Source organism: Euprymna scolopes, chromosome 44 (assembly GCF_053919585.1).
Source record: "Euprymna scolopes isolate OS-2025 chromosome 44, ASM5391958v1, whole genome shotgun sequence".
NCBI classification, from domain to species: Eukaryota; Metazoa; Mollusca; class Cephalopoda; order Sepiida; family Sepiolidae; genus Euprymna; species Euprymna scolopes.
This window is the reverse complement of record NC_136525.1, coordinates 6,133,909-6,149,355: the sequence shown is the minus strand read 5'-3', so window position 1 is coordinate 6,149,355 and position 15,447 is coordinate 6,133,909. Positions and strand designations below refer to the sequence as shown.

Genomic DNA, 15,447 nt, shown 5'->3' with positions numbered 1-15,447 from the left:
TATCCTGTTAAGCACATGTTATGCACGCATCAGCTAGATGATCACAGACACGAAAGACTCTTGCATATATATTGTCATTTATTTCTTATGTGTTTAAAAGTCACTGCATGTGACCTCAGGAATTATTATTACTATTATCGAAACAGATGAAATATTTTAGAACAGAAAAATATTTATATTAAATATTTTACAACAAATGGGAATGTTAGCGTTGGAAAGTTAGAACAATCAGGAATGTCAGCAAAAAAAAAAAAAATGTGACAAAGATTTGATTCTTTAGCTATGAGTATTTATGATGTAATTAAAAGAAAGTTTTTTATATACATGTAAAGTTTAGGCAGTTGGGAGTCAGAGGTAGGGTTAACCATCATTTTATCCAACGTTCACTCATTATCCTTACCCTTAGTTAGGGTACTTTTGTTTTTTCAGTGATTCTGTTTTGTGCATATGGGAATTTCTCATACTCCGAGTTCACAAGGTAAGTGTTGATGGTAAGATGATGTTTGGTGTACTTGATTTTGTGTTCGAGTCGGCGTTGTATTAAACATTTTACAATAAATGGGAATGTTAACGTTGGAATGTTAGCGTTGGAATGTTAGCGTTGGAATGTTAGCGTTGGAATGTTAACGTTGGAATGTTAGCGTTGGAATGTTAGCGTTGGAATGTTAGCGTTGGAATGTTAACGTTAGAATGTTAGAACAATCAGGAATGTCAGCAAGATAAAAAAAAATATGTGACAAAGATGAATCAGCTGAATTGATTCGTGTATTGATGACGTAATTAAGATAGTTTTTTATATACACGTAGAGTTTAGGCAGTTGGGAGTCAGAGTTAGTGAGACACAGTCAAGCTGAACAGACAGGGGAATCAACTAGCAACCCAAGGGTTATGGCCTCTGTATGCTGGCAAAGCTCTCCGACGTATGATATAGTAAAAAATGAGGATTTACAGATTACTGATTAATCAGTCTTTGTTAATCGGTCTATTAACGATTAATCGTCCGATTAATAGGTTTTCTAATGCCGATTTATCGGCAAATTTTATTGTCATAAAAATGATACTAATATTAATTATATTGGAAGGGAAGACACGTTAACTCCCTCTTTTGCTTGCCAGCAATTATAAAAAAATATAAATATAAAAAAAAATATGTGACAAGGAGTTGATTCTTTTGTGTATTCATGACGTAATTAAAAGAAAGATGACTTTTTATATACATGTAAAGTTTAGGCAGTTGGGAGTCAGAGTTAGTGAGACACAGTCAAGCTGAACAGACGTGGGGGTATCAGCTAGCAGCCCAGGGGTTATGGCTTCTGTATACCAACAAATCTTGCCAGCGTATGATGCAGTCAAAAATGTAGAATAGGACCAGCTTGCAACTTTCCACATGGGGAAACATTCTAGAAATAAAAGTTGATGAAAATACAGCCCAAGACTTCTGGTCGTTTCCTTTGGGTTGACTTTTCATTTGCAGCTTTTGTGGATCCGTCAAATAAGACCCAAAGATGAACAAGGTATGTTTCCCCTATTTGACCAGATGTAAAACCCCACAGAACTGTGTTCCGTTCCTTTGTATTGTCTGCGTTTGTTATAAGGTTCTGTTAAACACGTTATGCATGCATCAACTAGACCAGGGTTCTCAACCAGGTTCACATGGACCCTAGTAGTCTATGGAATATTTCTGGGGGTCCACAGCCAAAACATAACAAAATACAATACAAGATATTGGTAAAGAATTATCATCACTCTAATTTAGATTATTATTATTATAATTATTACTTATTATTATTATTATAGTTGTTGTAGAATACTTTATTTGCATTAATTAATTTTCATTTAAAAATAAAGCTTAATTATCTAATATTTATTTGATTATTAAAACCTCAAAATTTATATTAGTGAAAAATAGATTTGGTTGGTTGGTTGTTTTTGTTTTACGGCATATCAACCCTTTTCGGGTTATTTAATGCCGAATCCAAAGATTTTGAAGAAAAATTTTTTTTAATAGAATATATTCGTTGTTTTCACGTCGGTTTCTATTTAACCCATAGTTGGGACCCTAACAGGTACTACCACTCCGGGTCAGAGTGGACCTGGGAGCAATGGCAATTAAAGGGTGGCTCCACACTCCCCAAAGCCCACAAGCTGGGGCCTCACCACTGGATATAGTTTAAGGTCATATCCAGGACCCCCATTGAGGGACTTTTACCCTCTGCAGCGGGGCAGTCGGCATATTCTAATGCCCCACCGACAGGGCCAGTGAAAAATAGAAGATTGTCTTCTGACCAATAGTTATGAAGGCGTCCACCAAAATAAAAAGAGAAAAGGGGTCCATGAGTAAAAAAAGGTTGAGAACCACTGAACTAGACGATCACAGACACAAAAGACTCTCGCATAAATGGACACAATATACGTCCACAACGAATGGTAGATAAACGCAACGAACATTACTAGACGATCATAAAAATGTACACACCACACACATTCAACAGACATGTAAATTTGTTTTTTTTTACTTAGCAGTCACCACTTATCAAGGCCTAAAAGCCACCCAAGGATAAAGGTTAATGAATGTTAGGTGGTAGTATAGTAATCACTCGGGCTATGGCAACAGTATATTCTTTTCATTGTTTTTTTCTCTCGAGTATATGTTCGACACAGACACAATCAATCGAGACCCACATCACTCTACATAAAAACATATCAACGGATATATATATATACCTGAGAATCAAAACAAGGAAAAGAATATGCTGTTGTCATAGCTCTAGTGATAACTAAGAACGTAAATTGGGTAGGATTTTATTATTTATAGGGACGGCTCAACAAGAACTTTTTACATTGGATTTGAAGGCTACCATGTTGTATTCAACTGGGAAGCAGGCCAACGGAACAGTGTTTGAAAGGCGAGCAGTTCTAGGAAAGAAACTTTGTTCATCGAATCTGCGTTTAGACTTAGGCAGAAATAAAGAGTGGGGGAAATCATATATAGTGGTCGTAACTAATCTAAAAACCGATTAAAAAGCTTACCCTATGTCTGAATACACTTTATGTAAAATTTCAAATGTTTAGACCAAAAATTGGATGAGAGGTCAATTTTTTAAATTTTGACCCCTTAACATTTATCGTTTTTGGCTCAAATCAAATTAAAAAGTCCAGTAACTTGCATCTAAAATTTCGAGTGTTTAGACCCAAAATTGGCGGAGAAGTTTGGTAGAGTTTTAAAGGTCAAATCGTTGAACTTTGACCCCTTGAAAGCAAAATTTCTGGCCGAAAATTAATTAAAAAGATTTTCCCAAATCTAAATACCCCTTAAGTCAAATCCCGAGTAGGTAGACTGAAGATTGACAGAGTAGTTTGGTAGGGAAATGTACACACACAGACAATTTCACTTATATATATATATATATATATATATATATATATATATATAGATTATATAACATTATTCTGAAAAAAAAAAAAAAAAACATTTGATAAAATAGTTTATTAAAAATAAAACCACTTTGAAAGTGAGTCATTTCAAACGCTAATTTTTTTTTTTTTTTTTTTTAAAGTAAAGTTTTAAAATAAAACTTGAATTTAATCAGAGGGAACTTTTCATTGGTATACACCAGGACGACTTGTAAACAGAAAGCAAGAGCTAAAATGAAATAAGTTAAAAAAAAAAAAAAAATTAACTTTGATATAATAAATTTAGTTTTCAACTTCACAATAAAACAATTTTTTTGCAGACTTACCTGGCATTTAAGGTTTTGTATTGCCCATACCATTGAATGTTTCTTGTTCTGTTTAAAATATAGATATATAAATACTATTAAAAAATGAAGCATAAAAAATATTATGAATATAAGTCAATAAAGAGAGAAAATGAAGGTATAAAAAACTATATAGTAATATATATATAGATTTGTAGGGAAAGTGAGAACTCTTTATATCATGCTATTTCGAAGCCTAATTCTTCTCATCAGAAGAGGTGAGAAGATGCTAGGGATGCAATGAATAATAATAAATGAATAAATCTATATATTACTATATAGTTTTTTATACCAGAAATAGAGATAGAAAAACCAAAATGTCACCTTCTATTGCTGACTCTATTCAACTGAAGATCAAACTTGCTATCTTTGGATTACCATACTAACTGCAAAAACAATTTCTATGAATTTGAGCTGCATTGAATTCTTTTTCTAACCGGATTATTTTTACTCCACTGGATTTTAAATTCTGACTATTGGATTGTTTCTAAAGAATTCTCTTTCGCTTTTCGGATTACCTTTGAAAGAGTCTTCATGCAATTTTATTCTCAATTTGTTTTTGTCCTTTTGTACATTTCCTACATTTTTTTTCACACGTTTTTTTTTTTTAAAGGACATGTACATTTTATTTTTGCAATTTATGATTATCATAAATTGTATTTTCATTTAATGCCTTAACCAGCAAATTCTAGCTCTGCTACAATTATAATCTGCTGATTTCTTTCTGTCCTCTGATGAGAAGAACACCAAGAATAGCATTCTTTGAAACTCCACGGAATAAGGACTTTGAAAAATATTTTTTGGAGTATTTAGTTGAACGATAAATTTAATTATAAATTTTAACTTACAGTTTTAATTTCTTTCCTCATTATATATGTACTAGACTACCCGTGACCCGTTGGGTCAGTATGTTATATTAGCTATGGAATTAATGTATGAACGTGACACTTGTGACATAAAGAAAATAGTTTTTGTGACATAACAGAAACATTTCTATGAAAGTATATTAAAATGTTTTTAAAAAAGGTGTATTAAAAAATGGAGAATAAGTTAAAAAAAAAAAAAATGAAGGCGGTGGATAAATCACCGTTGAATGCTCTTATGCTTGTCAATGGGGTAAAGTTGATTTATTTGTAAGAAAATTGCATTAAAATAACTTAAACGTAATACGGAAATGAATGATGTAAAAAAAAAATAAATAAAAAATAAAAAGCAGAAATTATTAACAATTGTTTATTTGGATAACTTAAATGTGAAAAAAATTTGAATGCTGAAAGCGTACACAGTAAAACAATACGTTTATTGTCACGTTGATTATTTAGTATAATATATATTGTATATATGAAACAGGTCGATAATTGTACGTATTATTTTTAATCACGTTTTTCGTTTGCTTTCCATATCTTGAAGTTTTTTATGCAATAAATTTAAGATAATCACTTTTCTAATGATGTTCGTTTGTTCGAACGAAACTGGTCCAGCGATTTGTGTCTATTTGTTTACGCTGTTATGGGTTTATGTACGCATACGCAACCAGAAGTGGTAAACCGGATGTTGGGTTACAACACCTGTTACAAGGTCATTTGAGTTTTATAGTATACTAGGGGATGGGGGTTGCCCAGCGTTGCCCGGGCGTTTGGAGGTGTGTGTGGTTTGGGGTAAATCAAAACCCCCCCGGGGGTCGGGGGGGTTAAGATTTTAAAAAAAAAAGTTTTGGTAGGTGAGTATTAGGATCGAACCCAAACTCTTGAGGCAAAGTTGGAAATTAAAGTGTGAAAAAAAAAAAAAGTATAACGTTAACCATTGGGCCGACGACATACAACGGAAACCCATTTGAATTTATTTATTTAAGTATTAAAAACAAAATTGACACGTGGCCGCAATAAAAGTTAACTCTGCTGCTTCTATTTGACCTCATTAATGAGGTCAAATAGAAGTAGCAGACTTAACTTTTGTTGGGTTTGTTTACCCAACTTTGACTGGTTTTTTTCCCCCCAAGATGTTGGGGAGGGGGAAACCAGCTCCCCATTGTCCAGACTGAATAGCAACTGTCTGATATAAGGAGTTTGGCCCCACATTTATCAAAGCTGATTGCTTCTGGACGTTTCCCAGCGCGATGCCGAGAACACACGGTTTGAATTTAGTTCCACTTTATTTATACTAAAAAGCAGGTCAAACAGGCGACAGAGCGAATCTCATAAAAGTCGACGTAAATAAATCTAGAGGCGACCCGCGTTCCCAAATCCTAGATATTATTATCCAGCGGGTATATAAATAGTTCTAAGCGATCGAACGGAGATTGAAACCAAAACCTAAAAACAGTGAGCCAAGTATGATAGCCATTAGGTCAGCTTGACATAATCTTTAAAAACCGTTTTCAAAACTACTTATTCTTAACATAAGGAATCTGTAACTTGAACCATTCACACATGCGCATTCGTGAAACAGTTATCAAACAAATAAGCATGAATTTTCCAATTGTGACCCCTTAGCAGCCCTTCATTCCGGATGAAAACTGATTAAAAAGTTTTTCATATGTCTGAATACTTTATATACAAAGTTTCAAGTTAGTAGAGCAAAAATTTGTTGTGTATATAGGTTGAGAATTCTCACTGTTATACATGACCTCTGTGTAAGGAACATCCCTTGTGAAAATCCTCTGTTAATTTTTGATCTAGATATATTTTTGGTTTTTGGTTTTTGCAAAGAGGGTAGGTAGGTAAGTTTTTGTTTAACGGCACATCAACCCTATAGGTCATTTCATGCCATAAAAGGTGAAGAGAATATTCTTCATTTGAGACTTTGGCCAGTGGTTTGCTTTATTTTCAAATAAGTTCCAAAAGTTTAATTTTTCTCAGGAAATCTAATATTTTGTAAGGCGTTTCTTTTTCAAATATTGTTTTAAGGTTTTGTTCCTTGAAATATTTTGTATGAATATTTTCATATTTTTCACATTTTATTTAATATGTGTTTAATGGTTAGTGGTTGTTGGCAGATTCTGCATTGAAGGATACTTTCTACTTTCAGAAGGTATTCATGTGTTAGTCTTGAATGACCAATTCGGATTCTGGTGAATATAGAGTCTACTTTTCGTATTGGTATTATGGTTCTCTCTTGCCCAACATTTGGGTGTATTTCTTTAAGTTTGTTGTTTAGTTGTTCGTCCCATAGTTTTTGCCATTTTGTTTTTATGTAGTAGTTTATTATTTTTCCTATTCTTATATGGGATTTTTCTGTTTGAAGGCTTTAGGTCAGGAAGACAATATCTTCAGACAGCCTTATCTATTAACACTAGCCACATATAAGATATACACTTCAGTGATGCATATGCTTAAGGGAGCAGAGTAAAGGCATAAGCTGCTGGAAGCAGGTAGATAAGGGGGTCTGAAAATAAACTCATTTGAACACGTGGAACAAATCAGATTTGGTTTTTAGCCAGTAAAAATAGCTTCTACGGGGGTAAAAATTAAAAAAATTGGAAATTCCGTTAAAATTCAGGGCTTGACCAAAGTTTTTTAAATAGCGGTCAAAAGCCATGTATCATACGGAACTTCATTGGTTACAGTATGGACCAAGTAGTGAATCTCTACACTAAATAGAAATGAAATAAAACATTTTTTTGTTATTTACTTGTAAAAGTAAGTTTTGTAGACTTACCATTAATGTCCCATGTGTTTCCCAAGTTGGGATGTCAGCATCGTAAAGAGCGTTGTATTGGGCTTCCAACTGTAAATAAAACGCACAAAAAAAAGAAAAATAGTTTAAAAGATGAGTAAAAATGAATGCTGCATACATTTTTTTTTTACATGTAGTACACTACTTACCAAGGCCCGAAAGCCACTTGAGGATAAGGGTCACTGAGATAACAGCATATCAATAGTTTGTGGTAGAAATGGTTTATTTAGAGGCAGGGGCGGCTCAACAAGAACTTGCTTACATTGAACTTGAAGACAACCATATTGTAGTCAGCTGGAAAGCATGCCAGTGGAATAGAGTTTCACAGGCGGGCAATTCTAGGAAAGAAGCTTTGTTTATGAAATTTGTGTTTAGGGTCATCGACATGCTCACACAAGAGGACTTCCAGAAGTTGTTGGAATGGTATAACAAGTGCATTGCAGCCAGAGGAGATTACTTCGAAGGGAACTAGAGTTTCATGTGTGTACTATCAATAAAAGTACTCATGCGAGAAAAGCCTGGAAACTTATTAACGGCACTCCATAGTTATACAAATTAGGTATTCAATTTGTTTGCACTCTATATATATATATATATACACATACACACACACAGTATCTCCTCTTTAATATTTTGATTATAGAAATATCCCTCTGGACCAAAGAACCGTAAGTTTGCAACAACAGACGCCACATACAAATTTATTATATCTAAACTATTAGCCACTATCTTATGTAACTTTAGAATGCCATTTTAGACACATTTAGTAATTATAATAAAATCCTACATTTTATTCTAAGAGCAGTACCATTACAATTGCAACCATCTTTAGGAGGAAGTAGTTCCTATTTTTCCCTCCAAATAACAAGTCCTCCTACCGCTCCCAGTCATCATCATCTGTCTGCACTTTTCTCAATATCTATGTCTTGGAATTTTTTGAAATTTTGCACAAACATTAAACATGATATGAGTAAAAAAAAAAGTAACAGAACAGATTTTCTGGGAAAACTTCGGTTGCCCCCCTAGGGGTGCCTTTTGGGTTAAAATGGCTAAAATTGACAGTTTTGTGCTTATTAAAAAAACTGATGCCTTGGATTTTTATAAAACTTTCTGAAAAGTTGTAACTAAATGATTTCTATATAATTTTGTTTGTCTATACTTCACGATAATTCTTGCGTGTGCCCCAGGGGCTTTTTTAGGGCTAATAAAAACACTTTATTTTTGGGACTATTTTACCATATGTGTCCAAAATTTTCTGTATATGTCTATTTAGCAGTTTTGCATGGTGCTGAACTCAAATTTAACAAAATATAAATATGTTAAGGCCTTGGTGGCTTTTGGAGATAAATGGGGTAGGGGGCAAATGATGGACTAAGTCATTTCTTTTTTGCATGGTGCAGAACTCAAATTTACATATGTTAAGGCCTAAAATTGCACTGTTTGTTCATTTTCACCAGGATTTGACGCCCCTGGGGACTTTTGGGGCTAAATGGAGGGGGGGGGGGCAAATGCTGAACTTAGTCATTTGGACCATGCATGCTTCACTCGTTTTTCTCTGTTTTTTTTTTGTTTTAGGTAATTCATTTATATATACTTTATTTAAACCTGTGTGATCTACTGCATTCTCTCGGCGTATATTTTGAAGACAAAACAAACATTTATTTCCTCTTCCTCTCACTTGTATTTACTCTTCTCATATAAAACTGTCAAACTATATTCATACATACTTTATGTCTACTTTTTTTTTTCACCACCGCGGAATATTCAGTGTAGCTTAATCGCCATATACATTTTATAACTTACTAACTAGCTCTACCTACGTATTGAGCACTTTCGAAGTAAATACTTAAAGTTTACACATAAATCTATACTTTCGTATATTAATTTTATGTGAGTAAATTAAGTAGTTATATATATATATATATATATATATATATATATAACGGCTGTCTGTCTGTTGATTTATTTGCCTGTCTTCATATTTTCAAACTATCTCCTCCGAACCTAAAAGTCACAGAGCAACACTAGGGGGCCTACAAGGTTTGGATTTTTTTACGGACCGTTCTTTTATGGCTCTTTAGTCGATTAAAATAGTTTTCAAGGGGTCAAAAAATGGTTCAAAATTGAAAAGAAATCGTTACATATTTTGTACATTCATCTTAGTTTATTTTTAATCAATTCATATGCGTGTTACATTTATACAGTTTATTTTTAATCAATTCATATGCGTGTTACATTTATACAGCTTATTTTTAATCAATTCATATGCGTGTTACATTTATACAGTTTATTTTTAATCAATTCATATGCGTGTTACATTTATACAGTGGTAACGTCACCAGCTTTAAATGCTAGTTTTGGTTTCGATTCTAGCTAATAGCACCTAAATACTTTTTTTCTTTTATACTTTTGATATAATGACACTATAATAATGTATACAAAATTTGAATAAATTAAAGTATCATATTTAAGAGTATTTTACGACCCCCCCCCATTATGTATGTATGTGTGTGTGTGTATTTCTTAGAACTGCACGACAGTGGAACTCTGTCGCTTACCTGTTTCCCACCTGACTACAACTTGGACGTCTTCAAGTCCAACATAAACAAACTCCTGACAAACCGCCCCCCTTAAGTAAGACACTCTATCAAAACCCCCAATACTAATGATTACTACAATACTATCTCATTGATTACTGTACACGCAATAACCCTTATCCCTGAGTGGCCTTCGGGCCTTGATAAGTGGTGACCCCCACGTAAAAAAAAAAAAAAAATATATTATTAACATTTAAGGGATGCATGTGTACATATATTTATTTTTTATTGGCATTTAAGGGATGCATATATATTTCTTATTTATCTTTTAATTTATTTCATATTTTTATGAACCGATCATTATGAATTTTATGCTAACTCCAGTCATTTAGGAAACATGGTGTTTGGTTTGGTTGTTTTGTAGAGAAAAAAATTGCTTTTGTTTTTGACTTTGCAAAGCATGAATGAGTTTTGCAAAAGCGAAAGAAAAAAAAATAACATCAACGTTTTTTTTGCATTTTAGTCCAGGATTGGTTGGTTGTTTTTGTTTTACGGCATATCAACCTTTTTCAGGTTATTTAATGCCAAATCTAGTTATTTTGAGGAACGATTTTTAATGGAGTATTTTTTTTTTTAAAGTCAGATTCTATTCAACCCATAGTTGGGACCCTAACAGGTACTACCACTCCGGGTCAGAGTGGACCTGGGAGCAATGGCAATTAAAGGGTGGCTCCACACTCCCCAAGGCCCGCAAGGTGGGGCCTCACCATCAGATATAGTTTTAGGTCATATCCAGGATCTTTAGGCCAGGAAGACAGTATCTTTAGACAGCCTGATCTGTTAGTTACCAAACACAGAGAAGATATACACTTCAGCGATGCATATGCATGGAAGGGGGGCAGAGTAAAGGCACGAGCTGCTGGGTGTGGGTAGATGAGAAGGGGGTGCGAGAATAAACTCATATTACCACCATACTTAGTTCTGGCGGCCAAGCAGATAGTGATGGTGATGCTGACGGTCATCGCAGAGTAAATAAGCAGATAGTGACGGTGATGCTGCATGATAAAAAGCAGTTAAGTGCACTGTTCTACTTAGATAAATATTTTGGCAGTGCAGGTCAGAGGTCAGGGATAAGATCTTTTTTTTTTTTCTGCCGAAAGGCGACCGAGATTGATAAAATATATGCAACTAACTTGCAATCAACCAGATGCTGATCTTCCCACCTCTTCTAACTTGAAAACTAAGCTCTTCTAGACAAACAAGTTCGTCCTTCGTTACCACAGAAAAGTCAACAAAAACGAGGGGCATTCCAAAAGTAATGCTTCCTCTTTTTTTTCTTTTTTTTTTTTTTTTTTTAAATTCTGCCTGAGGCGATTGTAAATTGCATTGTTATGGTGACTGAACTCCTGCATTCATGGCGAGAAAGTTTCATCTCTCTGTTGTAGATATTGACAGTGTGCGTCTCTCAAAGAAAGAAACCCCCTATCATGGGCGTGCACAAGAAACAGAGAAGCACCATTGAATTCCTGGCTAAAGTGTACTGAGAATGGTAGTGACTATGTAGAAAAATAAGCTCTGGAGCACAAAAGGTCGCTCGTTTTAATGGTACCATCCCTGCTTTTGTAACTCTTCAACGTTCTGAGTTAAAAAAAAAAAAAAAGTTTTATTGATGGGACAATTCCAATATATTTCCTGATTCTGATACAATTACAGATTCCATACCAAATCCCCGATTCTGATTCTTCATAAATCTCTAATTATTTAACTATAATTGTTAATTCCCTGATTTCTCTAAAAAACATGTTAAATATGCAGATATTTTCCGAAACGTCAAAATATATTTGTGGAGGATGATCTATCGATTTTAGCTTTACTTGTATTTGAAAATCAATAAATATTTATTATTTTATCAATATTACCAGCAATGGAAGATTTTGCTTTTAACAAAATCAAATAAAAAATAGACAAAAGAATCATTTTGGCATCGGAAATTTTTTTATTCTGATACCGATTCCCGCAAATTTGTTGATTTTCCTGATTCCGATTAATCGTCCCAACACTCTCGCTAGATTCAGCCACTCTGATGAGTCGTAGACGACAAAACACGTGTCAGTAGATAATTATATTTTTAAAACAATATATATGCCGCTCCCCATGTGGGGTTACCAAATTGGTTAAAGGAAAAATTATTCCCAACTCGCATTTAGGTAAAAATGCACTTTCGTAAATAATTGAATTCATTCAAACCGTATCGTAAAAACAAAAACAAACAACATCTAAGTAAATCGCAATATATCCAAATAATCATGCGAGATTGATGAGCGGTAGGGGGTTTAGGCTCATTACCGTGGGGTCCCGATTTCGAATATCGCTAGATTCAGCCACTCTGATGAGTCGTAGATGACGAAACATGTGTCAGTGGATAATTATATTTTAAAAATAATATATATATATATATATAGACTTGTATGTAATATACTTAGTTCGTGTAATCCAGTAAATTTTCATATACCAATAAGTTTTAAGCCAAAAAGAGATGACTTAAACTGTAAGCTACAAAATTATATTTCATAATTGAGCATTAATATACTGTGTAAGTAAAATCAAGACTTCAAAACAAGGTGTTGATGGCAGATCTTCAGACATTATGAATAAAAGCACCGTTGACAATAGAACATTGTTTAAAGAGAAAGAAAAATTCTCTTAACAGAAAAAGAAGCATGTCAGAAACATTTAACCTTGAGGTAACCTCCGTGGAAAGCCCATTTAAATATTAATTTTTTTCGTTCTTTTTCTTTCTCTTTAAACAATGTTCTATTTTCAAGAGTGTTTTTATTCATAAAGTCTGAAGAAATGCTGGTTTTTGAAAATTTTCAAACGATATGTTTGAAATTGTCGACCGAGCATGGAAACAATTGTAACGTAAAATGAAATACAATTTTTGTTGCTATCAACACCTTTTTTGAAATCTCGGCTTTGCTTATACAGTATATATATATATATATATATATATATATATATATATATATATATAGTCTTTGAAGGTTTTAACCTCTAAAACTATACAAACAGATATTTTTTATCATTCGTTAGAAAACCATCTAGTCAGTAAAGTATTTAATCACTTGCAATCACTGCATCAACTCGCTCTCGAATTTACTATAATACCAATAATTTATTTTTGAAGGGATCATCAGTTGTTTACCATGAAACACTGTTTCGGGGATTTAAAAGCAAAACAGTATATTACATCATGGCTCCCCAGCAGTGTTGATCAAACACCACCTCCCTTAATCTTAGGAAGAAGACATGTTACAAACATTTGATCCAATTTCCTATTCTTAATTGCAGTTACTAACCTTTTCATACTATAAAAATGAATGTCTTACGTGTGTGATTCATCAATTTCCACATTTAAAATGGATATATTTTTTAATTTATCAGTTTTGTATTTATAAGATTAGGATGAATCCATTTAACTACTTATCACCCCCACTATGATTAGTATTTAGTATATTTACATTCTTATATATATATATATATATATATTCAACCAAGGTTATCGAGTTATTCAATTTTGAATAAAGTTGTTAGATAGAATTATAGGTTATTATAGAATTATTATAGGTTAGATAATTAATTTTCATAGTGTAATGTCTTTGGGCATACGTGCAGGTGTTTATATTATATGTGCCGCACTTTTATATGCTTCTTACTTCTTTCCATAAAGAAAGTAACACAAGACAACTCTAATTGATCCCTCTGAAAGGAGTTGCGTTTGAAGGCTATATCAATGCAGTTTGTAGGAAGTTAATATATAAAAGAATATTACGACATTAGAAAGAAAATTTCGACAATTGTATTACATTTATTTACCAACATAATGTGTCCTACAATATGGTAGGTGTTAATGTTCCTAATTTTTTAAGGTAGTATCTGTTCTTCAAGGGAGAAAAGAAAAAGAGACGTATGCAACTGTTTAGAAAGGCTTTTCTTTGTTTTATTTATTACTAGTGAGGGGTACCCGGCATTGCCCGGGTGTTTGTAGGTGTGTGTGAAAAAAACCTGAAGAAAAACAGGTGCCTGTGAAAAAAAAACAAAGCCTTGACAACGCGCAGTTGGAAAACAGTAAAGTGTGAAAAAAAAAAAACCAGGTGCGCGTTTTTGATTGACGTGACGGCGATAGGTATTCAGCAGTTAGCATTTTGTGCAGGACAGTTTTTAATGAGGTCAATAAATCGGTTTGTTTGTTTTTAAAAACCCGCTCCCTGTTTATTAGGGGGAGCGTCTCGTCTCGAAATGAAAGCTACCGTCTGATATGACGAAGTCGACATTGACCAAACGTTACTTAGCTCTCTAGACACCACTGGCTATGGGCCTGTGATTAGAGTCGAGTTTCGCTTTTTGTTTATACCGAAAACCGAATGTAATGCGTGCTGATGCAGGAAATGTGGAATAATTAACGTTTGAAAGTCAATAAAATTAAATAGACAGGCGAGCTCCATGGGTAACTCTGAGATATTACAATTTATAGATGATACAAAAAGTTTTAAGAAGTTGTGAAGCGAGTGAGCGCTTCTCTGAAAGAAGCCTTTTGTGGACATCGAGGAAAAGCTTACATACATACATACATATATTTTCGCTATATATAGATTTCTGGAAGTTTCATAGACTGGCATTCAAATCAATTTCCATGATACGAGTTGCGATGACTATTAAGTATTGTTGGAAAAAATTGTAGCTTTTTTTTTTAATATATATAAATGATTAATTTTTGCGTATTACACTTAAAGTCTACTTAGAGGTATTTATGACTGCTGAATTAGTGTGGTGTTAATATCCATTTTGGGTTAAGGGAATGGTCTAAGGGCAGTCACTCTACACATGCTTGGATTAGTTCCCCTGCCAAAGTGTACATGTCAATATGTATACACGTATCCTTTGTCCTAATCATTGCTATACTTTGATTAACAATCCTATTTCAGTTTTCTTTTGCGTGCCTTTCTATTGTCTTTTCTACTAATTTCACCCCCTTATAACCTTTGTTATGCTGATCAACTTATTTTCTCTTTATAGCCCCCACTTTTTTTTTTTTAATTCCTAACACTTTTTAGAGGAAGGATGAACACTGATAGGTGCCACAGTGGTGATGCATTTCATGAAGTCACTAGATGTAAGGACCAAAAAAATAGGGGAAGAAAGGAAACCATTATTATTATTATTATTATTGAAATCGCTCCGGACAAGTCATGAAGCCACTTGATGTAAAGAGCTAAAAAAAAATAGAGGGAGAAAAGAAAGCAATGTTATTATTAGAACGGATTTAGTCACAACCAGATGAGAATAGCAGTCGTAAGTAACACAAATTATGAATCCTCATCTAAAAAAATTCCAATACATGAAAAAAAAGAAAAAGGAAAGAAAAAGTAAAAAAAAGAAAGAAAAAGAAAAAAAGAAAGAAAAAGAAAAAAGAATGA

At 33.4% G+C, this 15,447-nt stretch overlaps 1 protein-coding gene across 1 annotated transcript in view; it reads right to left on the bottom strand.

Annotated features, from left to right (window-relative positions):
* Nucleotides 1–15,447, bottom strand: part of LOC145268655 (nucleoporin NUP188-like) — a 568,258-nt gene that overhangs the window by 186,485 nt on the left and 366,326 nt on the right. Inside the window, exons 8-9 of the mRNA XM_080124140.1 lie at nt 7,416–7,484; nt 3,741–3,788 (exon numbers count right to left, since the gene is read on the bottom strand). Coding sequence (XP_079980266.1) covers nt 3,741–3,788; nt 7,416–7,484 — 117 coding nt within the window. The remainder of the gene's footprint in view (nt 1–3,740; nt 3,789–7,415; nt 7,485–15,447) is intronic.